The following is a 15,189-nucleotide window of genomic DNA, read 5'->3' on the forward strand; positions in this document are numbered from 1 at the left end:
CTCTTTCTGAGTGATATGATCATATCTTTTGTTTTTAACTGGTATTCCTATGAGATGCAAGTGGTGCATCTGGATGGAGAGATGGCTGGTGCACTAGGGCAAAATCTGCTAAGGACATGGAGCAAGGAGGAATGAGCTAAGAGGCCTCCAAGTATTTGCAAATGTGATGCCATTGTTTAAAAAAGGAGGTAGACAAAAGATGGGGTATTATAGACCAGTTAGCATAACTTCTGTAGTGGGGAAAATGCTCAAGTCTATTGTCAAGGAAGAAATAGCAAGGCATATAGATAGAAATTGTCCCTGTGGACAGACACAACATGGGTCCATGAAGAGCAGGTCATGCTTAGCTAATCTTCTGCAATTCTACGAAGATATTACGAACACGGTGGACAATGGGAACCCAGGAGATGTGTATCTAGATTTCCAAAAGGCATTCCACAAGGTGCCGCACAAAAGGCTGCTGCACAAGATAAAGATGCAAGGTGTTACGGGCTATGTATTAGCATGGATAGAGGATTGGTTAACCAACAAGAAGCAAAGAGTAGGGATAAATGAGTGCTATTAGAACATAAATCATTACAGCACAGAACAGGCCCTTCAGCCCACGATGTTGTGCTGACCACTGATCCTCATGTATGCACCCTCAAATTTCTGTGACCATATGCATGTCCAGCAGTCTCTTAAATGTCCCCAAGGACCTTGATTCCACAACTGCTGCTGGCAACGCATTCCATGCTCTCACAAATCTCTGTGTAAAGAACCCGCCTCTGACATCCCCTCTATACTTTCCTCCAACCAGCTTAAAACTATGACCCCTCTTATTAGTCATTTTGCCCTGGGAAATAGTCTCTGGCTATCAACTCTATCTATGTCTCTCATTATCTTGTACACCTCAATTAGGTCCCCTCTCCTCCTCCTTTTCCCCAATGAAAAAAGTCCGAGCTCAGTCAACCTCTCTTCATAAGATAAACCCTCCAGTCCAGACAGCCTCCTGGTAAACCTCCTCTGAACCCTCTCCAAAGCATCCACATCTTTCCTATAATAGAGCGACCAGAACTGGACACAGTATTCCAAGTGCGGTCTAACCAAGGTTTTATAGAGCTGCAACAAGATCTCACGACTCTTAAACTCAATCCCCCTGTCAATGAAAGCCAAAACATCATATGCTTTCTTAACGACCCTGTCCACTTGGGTGGCCATTTTAAGGGACCTATGTACCTGCACACCAAGATCCCTCTGTTCCTCCACACTGCCAAGAAACCTATCCTTCATCCTGTACTCAGATTTCAAATTCGACCTTCCAAAATGCATCACATCGCATTTATCCAGGTTGAACTCCATCTGCCATCTCTCAACCCATCTCTGCATCCTGTCAATGTCCCGCTGCAGCCTACAACAGTCCTCTATACTGTCAACGCACCTCCAACCTTTGTGTCGTCTGCAAACTTGCTGACCCATCCTTCAATCCCCTCATCCAAGTCATTAATAAAAATTACAAACAGTAGAGGCCCAAGGACAGAGCCCTTCTGTTTGGCCATCAGTAACTAGTGATGTGCCTCAGGGTTCACTGTTGGAACTGCAATTATTCACAATTTACATGGATGATTTGGAGTTGGGGACCAGACGTAGTGTGTCAAAGTTTGCGGATGACATGAAGATGAGTGGTAGAGCAAAGTGTGCAGAACACTGTAAAACTTTGCAAAGAGACACAGATAGTTTAAGTGAGTAAACAAAGGTCTGGCAGACATTTATGTTAATAACGGTGAAGTCATCCATTTGAGTTAGAATAACAGTAAAAAGGACTATTACTTGAATGGTAAGAAATTGCAGCACACTACTGTGCAGAGGGACCTGGATGTCCTAGTGCTTGAATCACAGACGGTTAAGTCTGCAGGTGGAATAGGTAATTAAGAAGGCAAATGGAATTTTGTACTTTATTGCTGAAGGGATTGAGTTTAAAAGCAGGAAGGTTATGCTGCAGCTGTATAGGGTGCTGGTGAGGCCACACCTGGAGTACTGCATGCAGTTTTGATCTCCTTATTTGAGAAAGGATGTACAGACACTAGAAGGTGTGCAGAGGAATTTCACTAGGTTGGTTCCGGAGTTGAGGCAGTTGACTTGTGAGGAGAGACTGAGTAGACTGGGATTATATTCCTTGGAATTTAGACGAATGGGGGGGGAGATCTTATAGCAACATACAAAATTATGAAGGGAATAGATAAGACAGAAGTAGAGAGCATGTATCCACTGGCAAGTGAAACTAGACCAAGTGGGTATAGCCTCAAAATTAGGGGGAAGCAGGTTTAGGACTGAATTGAGAAGGAACTTCTTCACCCAGAGGGTTATTTATCTATTGAATTCCCTGCCCAGTGAAATAGTTGAGATTTCCTCAATAATTTTTTTTAAAGTCACAGTAGATTTTTTTTTGAAACAGTAAAGGAATTAAAGGTTATGGTGACAGGACATGTAAGTGGAGCTGAGGCCATGAAAAGATCAGCCATGATCCTATTGAATGGCAGAGTAGGCTCGATGGGCCAGATGGCCAACTTCTGCTCTTGGTTTTTATATTCAATGCAATCAACAAAAAGAATGAGACTTGAAACATAATCATTGTTACGAAGTAGACAAACAGAGCAGCTATTTTGTAGACGGTAGACTAATAAACACACAATCATCCAGTTAATCGTTTTTTGAGAGGGACTATTGGTTGAATTAGATAGGCACATTGTGTTCTTGTTCACTGTTGGATAAACACGTGGCACTGTTAATGTTCACTTTATGGTCTGCGCTCTGCTTCTGCACCACAGCTGTTTAGAGGACAACAAAGTGAGGACTTAGTGAGGACTGTGGGAGGGGAGAATCCTAAAATGGGAGTAGGTGGGGAACAGAAAAAAATCAGTTTTATAACGGGGGCTGTCCCCTTTTGTTTAAAACAAATCAAAAGAGAAACCAAATCGTTTGCAGCCCTGCAGTTGGGCTCAAAAACCTGGTTTGAACAAATTAAGAGTACTTGCCTTTGCGTTTATATCAACGTTAGATTGCAGAAGATATTCGACAATATGAACGTCATTGACCTTGACAGCTAAGTGCAATGGCGTGAGTCCTACAAAAAGAGGAAAATCCATTAGTTTAATTTTTGATACCTGTTAAAATAAAAATTATCTTTGGTTTTGTATTTGATAATTCTCTTTTGTCCCTCCAATTTTCTCAAGTAGTCGATTCCTTACTGGGATGCATACAAGATTTTAGGAGTACTTTACGTCTTCCTTATCAGTTGCCTTCCTATCTTTTTTTCTGTAATCTGCAAACTTGACTATAGTAATTTCACTCTCCTCAACCCAACCTATTTATATATATTGCAAACAATTATGGTGCCAGCACTGATTCCTGAGGTACTTGACGAGTTACAGGTTGCTATTCTGAAAATGTCTCCCTTATCCAACTCTGTCTTTTATTAGTTAGCCAATCCTTTATCTGTGCTCATATATTATCTCCAATATCATGGTCTCTTAACTTATTAAGCAATCCAATGTCTTGTACCTTATCAAACAGTTACAGAAATCCATATTACATCTACAAGCTTCTGCTTTATACATCCTCCAGGAATATGAAGAAATTTATCAAGCATGATTTCCCTTTCATGAAGCCATGCTGACTCTGTTTGATCATATCATCTATTTTCAAATGCTCTGTTATTACATCCTTTATAACAGATCCTAACACTTTTCAAATAATAGTTGATAAGCTAACTGCACTACAGATTTTTTTTGTCTTCTTCCATTTCTGAATAGAAGTATTACTTTGGCAACGATCCAATCCACCGATAATTTTCCAGAATCTACGTCTTTGTGAAAGATTACGCTTTGTTTAGCTACTTCTTTTAATATCTAGTGATTGTTCTTGTACTTATTTCTTTTCCCCTTTTTGCCCTTTGATTTTTTAGTATTTTTGAAATGTTATTCATGTCTTCTAATATGAAGAAGAATGCAAAATACCTATTTCATATTCACTGCCATTTCCTGGCTCCCCATTAATATTTCTCCAGCCTCAATTTCTCAGGGGCCTATGTACACTTTGGCCACTCTCTTTCTTTTCATATATTTAAAGAATCTCTTGCTTTCCATCTTGACTTTCTTGCACATTTATCTGCAATGTTTATTTTCTCATGGTTACCCCTTTTGGGTCACACTGGTGTACACTTTCCAGTTGGAATCACTACACAGTGGGCACTAAACCCATCTAAAACCTATATCTATTCAAGTCAATATCAAAGCTCCAATTGAAACAGTTAACTCAGCACAGAATCAAACATTCAGGTCTAACTGTCTAACTTGCACAACTCCTATGCCAAACAGTTCATCAAGGGACCCCGTTTTTTTCATTACCTTGTTAATTCTTGTTTGCCCTTCTAACCAGAATGTGATTTATCAAAAATTAATAAAAAGACTCTACCTTTATAGTTGTAGCAATTCAGCTGCTGTGTGACCTGGGATTGGTCAAAAAGACTGGAACTCCTTAGACCAAGAGTATGATGAAACAGGAGAACATGAACACAGCTGGTAGCTCTTTCCATGCACGCTAGGTGTAAGGCAGTGTTCCCATCCTTCTCTTGCAGCAATAAGTTTGCCCCGGCAACCACCAACCTCTCCACAAAATCAGCACGCCTAACGATCACAGCCAAATGCAGTGCCGTCTGCCAGAGATGGAGGAGGAAAAATATTAAATTATTTTAGAGACAGCAGACTGGGGTGCAGAGGAGAAACTTATGTTCCTAATATTGTAGCAGAATAACAAGGAAGGTGCAACACACGAATAATAAGGCAATGTTACCAGGAAAGAATCTAACCAAATGTTTGAAAACAACAGCAGCACATAATGCCTCATCTCTGTAACGAAAACAGAAATTTTGAAGAAACTCCGCAGGTCTGACAGCACCTGTACAGAGAAAGCGGAGTTAATATTTCATGTGCAGTCCTAATCACCTGGTTCAAGTCATTCTGCAGGTTGAGGTATTCAGCATCCTTTATATAGCAGAGAATAGTGACGAAAAAGTCTTCTTTCTCATGGATGACAGAAAGGTGCAGTGCCCTATTTAAAAAAAATTCATAAATGTTAGTCAACCTCCCATGGTGTTTCACACGACTGCTTTATTCAAAAATATATTAAATACAGCACAACTCTTTGGAGTAATCATAGAGAAAACAACCTGTACTTAAACAATGCCATGTAACTTTTTGTTTCTTTTCTTGTTATGCAAATGACATGAGCAAACCCAATAAGTGTGCCTCATCCATAACTGCTCTAATCCACAAGTGCATTAGGGTATGACAGTGAAGGTGTGTTACTCCAATTATATTGGACCTTGGTAAGACCCAAACCTGAAGCATCGTGTACAGCTTTTGTCTCTTTACTGAAGGAAGGACAGACTTGCCTTCAGGCCATTGCAAGAAAGGATCACTTGAATGGGTTAAGCAGCATGTCGGAGGAAACAGAATAGACTAGGCTGTATTCCTAGAATTAAGAAGAATGATGTGATATAGTGTGAGAAATTCTTAAAGGGCTTGACAGGGTGGATGTTGAGAGGTTGCTCCACTTGTGATAGGGAGTCTAGAATCAGGAAGGAAAGAAGGCTGTTACTTTAGGACTGAGATGAGGGCGAGTTTCTTTACAGAAAGGATTGCAAACTTTTGGCTTTTTTTACCCCAGAGAATTGTTAATGCTTAGTTCAATGTATAATCAAGACAGAAAACAACAGGCTTTTGGATACTAAAGAAATTAAGGAATATATGGAAGTGCAGAACCATGATAATACTGATGAACAGACCAAGATCAAATGTTTCCATGCTGGATGACTCTGATCAACTCTAGACACTTTTTTAAGTTAATGTATATTCTTACTGAATTTAAGTACCTTTACGAAAACAGCAGTCTAAACGGTTGAATTAAATTATGAATCTTCTACCAACCATAGAAGTTATCAGACCTTGTTATCTCCTTCTAAAATTATAAGAATTTTCCAGTTTGAGAAATACTGCAACCATGTCAAGTGATATATCTATTTAATTTCAAGTACTAGCTAGCAAAACATGTATTAATGTGGCAGATCAATGTTGAAAAATTACCAAGTTATATGCAAATAAATCCCATAATATGTTTGAACTGAGTTTCCTAGCTCCTTCCTCAGACATTGAGTAGGCAAAATGACTAATTTGGAAACTACTGAACTGAACTGACCGAAGTCGGCACTTTTCTGAGAATGAAGTTGGCAATTAATCACACATCATATCGAACTGACGCAGAGTTAACATGCTCCAATTTAAGATGAATTGCCTCAATTTGTCACAGAGCCTGGGTCAACCTCCAGAGAGAAGCAAATGGGCCTCTGGTTACTCAGGGACAGTGTAACTGATGATGCAGCACAACTTCAGGGCTACAGGGAAGTGTCAAGTTTTGGTCATGAACTCAAGTTCTTTGAGTGGAGTTTGAACCCAAAACCTTCTAGCTCAGAAATAAAGAATACCACCACAGGAGTCAATCAGACATGCTTGACTTTGTTGCAGGAAACTCACTTAGCCAAACAGCCTCTGATTATTACACAGCTCATGATGAACCACATATTACCTTGTATAAAAACCAACTCCTTACTGTCTTCCTCAATTTCCTTTAAGATTGTTTTTGTCACTAATCTACAACTGCTGAAAATGTGTTGCTGGTTAAAGCACAGCAGGTCAGGCAGCATCCAAGGAACAGGAGATTCGACGTTTCGGGCCAGAGCCCTTCATCAAGAATGAAGGGCTCTGGCCCGAAACGTCAAATTTCCTGTTCCTTGGATGCTGCCTGACCTGCTGTGCTTTAACCAGCAACACATTTTCAGCTCTGATCTCCAGCATCTGCAGACCTCACTTTTTACTCACTAATCTACAATCCAAGAATGATATCAGCATTTTCAAAAAGTAAGCATCAAAGAAAAGCTACATTTAATCTGCTTCTCTTCCCCATTATGACAACTTGCATTCTATCTTTTGCCATAAAAAGTATCTGAGGGCATTTTGCAGAGAAATTAAAGAAACAAATGTTGAGCAGTTAGAAGAGATGACTGAACACAGAAACATTATAAAGTTAAAGTTTCAGGACACTTTTAAAGAATAGAAAATCAGCAAGACATGGGTGGAGAGGGGATGCTTAGGAATTATAGGAAGTATGGCTAACGTAGCTCAAGGAAGACAAGAAATAGAAGGCCATAGGACTGTTGGAAATCGTTGGGCTGGAGAAGACTGCTAAGGCAGAGTGATGCACAATCACGAAAACTTGCAAATGATGCCAGGAATGATGAAGTCAATGGACGGAAACGCACTGAAAAGCATGTCATGAGGCAGTCACCATGGGCAATGGTGTTTTGAAAGAGTGCAAAGTGTGCAGAATGACTACTGCAACTTAGGCGAAGCATTACATAAGTCAACAGAATAAACACAAGTGGAACACAATCTACCAGTTCTCCTATAAATGACACATCATCTAACCTGGGACTATATTATCACGTCTTTACCATTGCTGTTCAGTAACCCATATTTCCTTCCAAACAGTACCATGGCTGCATGATCTTATGGGCATATAGGAGGAGGCAACAAATCCTTATCTGGTCAAAGTGCGTACAGTCAGTTCTGCTATAATGCGGTAGTTCCATTCTCATGCAATCCCATGTAATAAGAAAATTGCTTAATAGCAGCACCATTTAAACGAATGAAGCAGGAATTGCATTATAACCAATACACACTTTAGAAATTTAAGCTTTAGAAACAGTGCTCCTAATTCATCAATTGCATTAACGAAATGCACGTTATAACAGAACAACCATACAGTATCTCCAAAAATTAATTTTTCAAAATTAGCCTGCAGATTAACATTTGTTTAACTGTTGTGAAAATAAATGCTCCCTTCAGGCCAGTACCTGAAAATTTCCTAATCCTACTTCACGTTCAACAGTAAGTAATTGATTGACCTTAAAGATATAATACTTAATGTATCCCTTGTTTATCAGAGCACAAGCATAAAAACAGGAGAGCAATGATACTCAGTGCTAATCATTTAATGTAGATAGTAGTTGGTGCTAAATATAAGGACTGGCACTATCCAATATATCTTTCGGGAGTTCAGATTTGTCCAATATGTCAGCAACAAGGCAGGACACAGAAATATGTGCTTAAGAATTGCAGGTGTGTCCAAGGACAAACCCTAGACTACATCATACTAACTCACAGGAAAAGCATAAGAATTGCTTTCAGTGCCACTGGGATATGAAAAGTACGAAATAAGGCATGATTTCCATTCCTGATTGCTGACCAGTGCTTCTTGTTAAGAAATACAATTATATGGGCAATCAGGAGAAGGATCAGGTTTAGGTGCACACTCCAAGGTCAGAGAACTTTGCCACTGCTTCCTGTTCAAAATGATGAGAAAAAGACATTTGAATGGATGGTCAGAGTGCTGGACAAACAATATCCTGGCTGAAGCACATTTCAAGGAAGGAGAAAAGAAAATTGGAGCAGGGAGGTGGGGAATTCCTTCACTGGATGCATTGCGATATTAGCCATAGATAGATAATTAACTGCAATTTCTTTAGAAGGAACAATGTCCACAAAGTTGTTAAAAAGCCAGCTGTACACTGAGAATTTATCAAATGCCGGGAAATTCCAGGACTATTGCTGCATTCGATAGTTACCGCAACTGACAAATCCAGTCAAGATTAACATTCTCATGAACAAAGCAGACACTGTCTGTTTATTTCATTTCTAAGTTTGTGAGAAGATTTGTAGCTCGGATGCTCGTTGGAGGCTCCCAAGCACTGAAGATGTCACCTAGAAAGGGGACGAAACGTTTGCAAGAAAAACTCCCAGCTCAGCGAACAGAACTACAACATTTTTCATTTCTTTTTTAAAAGCATGGATCGCAAACTACAATCAAATTACCTCAATGATTTAAAACAGCTATCTGACTAAATATTACATAATACTAGGGTGGGGGAGGGGAGCAATAAATTTGAAGTGGAGGGGAAATTAAGGGTGTTCTTCGGTGGTGTTTGATGAAATAGAAGACCCATATGTCATTTGACAGCACTCAAGATCTTACATTTGTGCCATTTGGCACTATTTGTTAGGTACAAATCATGATTTAGCACAAAATGTAGAAAGGAAGCTCTCGCTCTGACTATGCAGAAATACATATATGATATTACACAGAAGAAATCTGTGTTCTAACATTGCTATTGAGCAAAATATTTTAACTTTTCCCCAGCAGCAAATCAGCAGGAACTGAAAAGAACATTGGGAATGATTGATTTAGAGGTGCTGATGTTGTACTGGAGTGTACAAAGTTAAAAAAAAATCACACAATACCAGATAATAGTCCAAAAGGTTTATTTGGAAGCACGAGCTTTTGGAGCACTGCTCCTTCAATCATTTGATAAGAAGCAGCGATCCAAATGTTAGTGCTTCTGAATAAACCTTTCTGACTATAACCTGGTGTTGTGAAATTTTTTTTAAATTGGGAATGGAGTGTATGATTATTAACATTCTGAATAATTTTTAGATGCGTGCAACAGGGCTTTTCAATGCCTATTTCCATTTTTTCCCCATAAACCTACATACATTATTTATTACAGGACAAAGTCTGCAAGTCAACTCACTTTACAGGTCAGTGGGAACATAAACTTGGAAAGTTTTTTTTGGAGGGGGTAGCTATTTACAGAACAAGGTACCAAGGGGGATGATTTTAACTCCTCTATGCTGACTATGTTTTATTAAAACTGAGCAGGTGGATATAACTCCCTCAATCCCTGCCTCATTTCATCTTTAGCCAATTTCCAAATAGCAGATGTTCCTGCTGCAGGCAGGCTTGAGTAACATCCAAAAAAAAAGTCCAATGGCAACATTTTGGTCTTGATTGAAAATTAACATACATATGCATAACATTGTGCTTGATGTAGGCAGCAATCACAGCAGAAAAGACCCAGTCAGTGTAATGCCAATTTTTTGTTTATCTTTTCACTTGGAATTTATTCCCTCAATGAAGTAACAGTAGTAACAACAGCCTTTCTAAATTTTAAGGGTAATGAAGTGAATGTTAGTGAAATTAGTGAGCTGCATACATGTATAAAGAAAACCGGGGGGGGGAGGAGTCTTCAATTGCTGGATTTGAGAGCAGGTTAAGACAGAGGAGAGAGGATACTTTTCTCCCAGGGGGTAGTGGGTCTATAGAATTGTTTCCCCCACAGAGGGCTGGCAAGACTGTTGTTAAATGCATTCAAGGTTGTGATAGATTTCCAATCAGTTACAGAAACAAGTATTTGAGAGGTTACAGCAGGAAAGTGGAAATGATCATTACCAGTCAAATAAAAGCAAATTAGCACATACATATGCTGGGCAGCATCTGTAGAGAGAGAAATATCTCCAAACAGGAGAAAGTGAGGACTGCACATGCTGGAAAAACACGGGTCAGGCAGCATCTGAGGAGCAGGAGAATTGATATTTTGGGCATAAGCCCCGTCATCAGCCATTCCTGATGAAGGGCTTATGCCTGAAACATCCATTCTCCTGCTCCTCAGATGCTGCCTGACTTGCTGTGCTATTTCAGCACCGCAACCTCGATCTCCAAACAGAAGTCATACGATCTTGAAATGTTAACTTTTTTTCTCCACTGATGCTGTCAGACCTGCTGGGTTTTTCCAGCACTTTCTATATCATATCAACAATTATCTCATGAATTACAAACCAGCCGATGGGCCTGATGGCCTACTTTTGTTCCTACGTCTATTGTCAGCTGTTGGTAAACTCCTGAACTAAATAGACAGTAGACTAGCTATGACAAACTGTTGCAATTGTGTACGTTTGTACACGGCAGGTAATAAGAAGGGAAGTTCTGACTTTCAACAAATATGAGAAACTAAATAAACATTATAGTAGCTCATGGGTGGCAGCAACAAACACGTTTAGGCCCTGATGTTGCTACATTAGCTATTACTATACGACATTCCTGTGATAATTTGATAATTTTCTCACATTCACTTGCGATCTTTTCATGCACAGTTGGAAAATGCTCACATGACCAAGATAGAATGCAATTCTAATCCCTCCCTCGTGCACACCCTGGATTTTGTCTTCCTAAGATACGCAGATGGACTCGAGCCTCAGTCCACAATTATGCTTTGTTATAAGGTTTATTGAACACGAAAACAAAAAAAAGTCATACTGAAACTTTATTCATCATTAGTTAAGTGCCATTTGCAGGCCAGTGTCCAATTCTGAGCATCTGTTGAGAAGGATGTCAAAAACTTGGAAGGGGGGGGGGGGGGTTCAAAGGGTGTTTACCAATGAGACAGCAAGGATGAGGGACCAGGGAAGAAAAAGGTTAGGGAAGGATGATTGCCCTAAGGGTGAAAGGCTGAAATTCAAACAAATTAATAATTACTCCTTAAACATTATCATTAAAATGGAGTATTTAGATAGATATCTTTCAGCAGGTCATGGAACCTTGGATGTGCACTGACAATCTGACTTTCCTTAAATATAACAATGCTTCACATTTCAAAAGTATTTCTCCAAGTACAAGTGAAACAGGCAACAAAGAGACTAGAATATTACAAAGAGGCCCCAGAAATCAAGTAAAAATTAAGAAAATTGCCATGATCAACAATACTACTCATTCTGACAGTTATTGGTACCAGTACTACTTGATGGTTTTTCAGCACAAAATAGTGGATTTCTCTTTATGTTGCCCACAGAAGCCAGGTCTAAGTTCAGAATCCCATCATAGTGCAAAGATATCTGGTTATCAGGAGCTGCATTTGTGGCTTGTCAAGTGGTATAAGATGATGGGTCATTTTTAAAATAGAAATTCTAATAAAGGCATCAACAAGAAGTATAAGAAAAAGCTGGTGACCAAATGAGTAGATGTGCCAAACATAAGGAAATGTCACATGCTAATATTTCCCTCACTGCAATCGACAAAGTCAAGATTTACATTTATATAGCTTGTAATTATTGCCCGTTGAAACAGTGTAAAACCTTGTACATTCCTATCCATAAAAAGTAAACACAGAAAATCTAGCTTGACACTTCAGTGCAGGACTGAGGGGGTTCTACACCTTTCTGATAGTATACCAAGGCCCTAACTGCTTCCCTAACAGTGAATATGTACAAGATCCAGGATACTCTTTCTTATGTACAATCTTAAGTTTCAGAGTTCTGTGTGGGTATTAACCCATCGCTTGGAGCTATCCAATCGGTGCTTTTTTTCCTGCCATTTTGCCAATGTAACAACATGTTAATATAATCAATGAGCTGTGAATTTTGATGGAATGCATTGAGAACATGAGGAGTTGCTATATAAATACAAATATATTCTTTATTCTATTATTTCATCACCTTGCAGAACTTGGTAAAAAAACAGCTGCATTTAAAGGGATGTCAGAATGGAAAACTACAGATTCTCAGATTGCATGCAGTGTGTGTGGGCCTGACAACAGTCTGAGAGAAAGATCTGCTCCTAACAGCAACCTGTGTTTATATACTGCCTTTAATGTAGTAAATCAAAAGATGAAAATAAGATATTCCTTGTCATTGAGCTAAACAGGGAGGTATTAGGAAAAAAGCTCAGGCAAAGATCTATGTTTCAAAAGACACCTTAAAAAAGGAAACAGAAGTAGAGTACCGGAGAGGTTTAGGGAGGAAATTCCAGAACTTAAGGTCATGGCTACTAATGGAGAAGTGATTTTTAAAGCAGAGATGATATGCATCAGATAATTCATGTCTCTGCAGTATTCTATTTTAAAACTGATTTAATGTGGAAGTGACATTCCTCAAGACAAGGGGTGTTTAAATTTCAGTAATTTTGTGCAGTCAAGGTGAGTTTTAAGTACTCCCAGAATATAAGAATGCAGATTCAAGCTCCTCTACTCAGCCCAGAAACATGTCTGAGCCCCAACACCACTTCTAACTGCACTAGGGTGACATTTCTGCAATAGTCAACTTGCAGTCAAAAAATGAAATTTTCATCAAAAGGAAATTTGGTGCTGTAGACCTAAGAGTGTGTTAAACAGAGACTATCACATTTCACATGGGATCACTTCAGCCACAGTGATTAATTCAAAGCAAAGGTCACACAAATGAAAGAAAAGCCTGTGTTTCAGTCAGCACATCACGTAATACTTTTTAAAATGCTTTTTACTCATTCACAGGATGTGTGCATTGCTGGCTGGCTAGCATTTATTGCCCATAGCTAGCTGCCATTGAGAACTGCCTTCTTGATCCACTGCAGTCCATTTAATAATAATGCTGTCTAAAAATAACATTATTTCTTTGAACATTCAAGTAGATATAAAAATAATGTATGTCATAGAAAACAATCTGTTTGAGTTGAGTGTTACAGATAGGATTGCCTCTAGGAACATGTTGAGAGGGGAATTAAGCAACTTGAATTGGTGTAAAATTTTTCATCACCTCAGATTTCAAAGCACCACGGGGCCACTTTCAAAAGATAGTCACTGTATAAGAGGAAAATGCAGAAGGCATTTTACACAGAGCAAGATCCCACAAAATAATCAATGGCCAAATGATCTTTTTCCTCAGTGAAATTGGCAGAGGAAGTAAAATGTTGACCAAGTCACCATAGGGACACACTTCATGTTCTTCCACCAAATAGCACCATAAAATCCTTGATTTAACATCTCATCCAAAAGATGAAATACCTCTGACACTGCAATACCCTCTCAGTATTGCAATGGAAATGGATCAAACTTGATTTTTGCACTCAAGTCTTTGGATTGAGGTTTAAATGCACCAAAAGACAAGTCTTTGAATTCGTGCCAATTATTTTTGTATTCACCAGAGAAGTTTATTGAACTCAGCTGCAAGTTGTTGGTACTGGGCAAAGCAACACGTGGGTTGAAGGTGTGTTTCCGCAACTGTACTTGGGAATGATTGAGCTAAGTCGATGCCATACCACCAATGCCCACCCACAGTTGACAGTTAATTAACCCCTCATGCAACAGGTACTCACGAGTCCATGTCTTCAGTTCGATAGTGGCGCAATTCCTTCAACTCATCCATTGCTTCTTGGGAAGTGCCCAGCTCTGTTCCCAGGGTGATTTGACCAGTGCCACTCAGTTTCACATCCTCAATGCCCTGGGTGATCTGGCCAACACCTGTCTCTGACCGCTTCTGGGTGGACAGGCAGATGTCAGGCTCGGTGCCTGGGGACATTTGCCCCATGCCATCCCTGCTCTCCCCACCATCAACACTCTGGTCAACGCCACCCAACTCGTTGAACTGCCTGACCTGCAGCTCACTGAGGGAGCCAATGCCACTGTCGTAGTAGTCATCGCCCTCTATCTCAGCAGGTAGCCCCATGCTGTCCGACTTAACCTGACCACCCCACGGCGCTGCCACTTTACCAGTGCCCAGCTTGGTCATCTGTTTGGATGCGATGCCATTTAACAGCTGCGGGGCCACCTCCATTTTTTTTCCGGAGTCCAGCCGTGGTAATGAAAATCCGGTTTCGAACAGGATTCTAAAGGACAGAGCTCAACGCATCAGCGAAATCTATGAGGTAAAGCCGCCATCCTCCTCGCCGCGGAACAGCGGCTTTAACGGGAAAGTGAAAGAAAGTCACGGAGGAGGAACGGACGCTGCACCAAAGATGGCCGACACCTTGTTTACCCTTTCGTCTGAAGGGAATTTCCCCGCTAGGCCAGGGACCAATCGGATTGCGCTTTCCTGGCAGGTCCCTGTGCGGGAGACACGTCGCCCATGCGCAGACGCTGCTCCCACCGCAAGGGTCTGTGGTAATTGTAGTCCTGTTTGTTGTCGACGACAACAACAACTTGAGCAAAACTCCCACTGGGGATCTGGAAAGAAAACAGAAAGTACTGGAGAAGCTGAACGGATCAGATATAGGGAGAGACAGAGTTTTCCTTTTGTTAATCACTCACGGGAGTGTTGATTTGCCCATCTCTAATTGCATCTTGATTGGACTGGCTTTGTAATGCCAATGTGGAGACTGGGAGACAACAGAGTTGCTGTGGATATGGAGTCACATAAAGGCCAGCGGAGTCACATTTAGGCCAGATCGGTTCATAGGGATCATTGATCATCGAGTCTACAGCATGAAAATGGACCCTTCGGCTCAACTTGCCCA

The 15,189-nt window shown here is 40.2% G+C and overlaps 1 protein-coding gene across 1 annotated transcript in view; it reads right to left on the minus strand.

The window, feature by feature from the left end:
* The window catches only part of LOC132836598 (NF-kappa-B inhibitor beta-like), a 32,056-nt gene extending 17,345 nt beyond the window's left edge, over window positions 1-14,711 (minus strand). Inside the window, exons 1-4 of the mRNA XM_060855983.1 lie at window positions 14,053-14,711; window positions 4,983-5,088; window positions 4,453-4,693; window positions 3,015-3,103 (exon numbers count right to left, since the gene is read on the minus strand). Coding sequence (XP_060711966.1) covers window positions 3,015-3,103; window positions 4,453-4,693; window positions 4,983-5,088; window positions 14,053-14,510 — 894 coding nt within the window. The 5' untranslated portion in view covers window positions 14,511-14,711. The remainder of the gene's footprint in view (window positions 1-3,014; window positions 3,104-4,452; window positions 4,694-4,982; window positions 5,089-14,052) is intronic.
* Between the last annotated feature and the right edge of the window lie 478 nt (window positions 14,712-15,189).

This window comes from Hemiscyllium ocellatum, chromosome 47 (assembly GCF_020745735.1).
Source record: "Hemiscyllium ocellatum isolate sHemOce1 chromosome 47, sHemOce1.pat.X.cur, whole genome shotgun sequence".
NCBI classification, from domain to species: Eukaryota; Metazoa; Chordata; class Chondrichthyes; order Orectolobiformes; family Hemiscylliidae; genus Hemiscyllium; species Hemiscyllium ocellatum.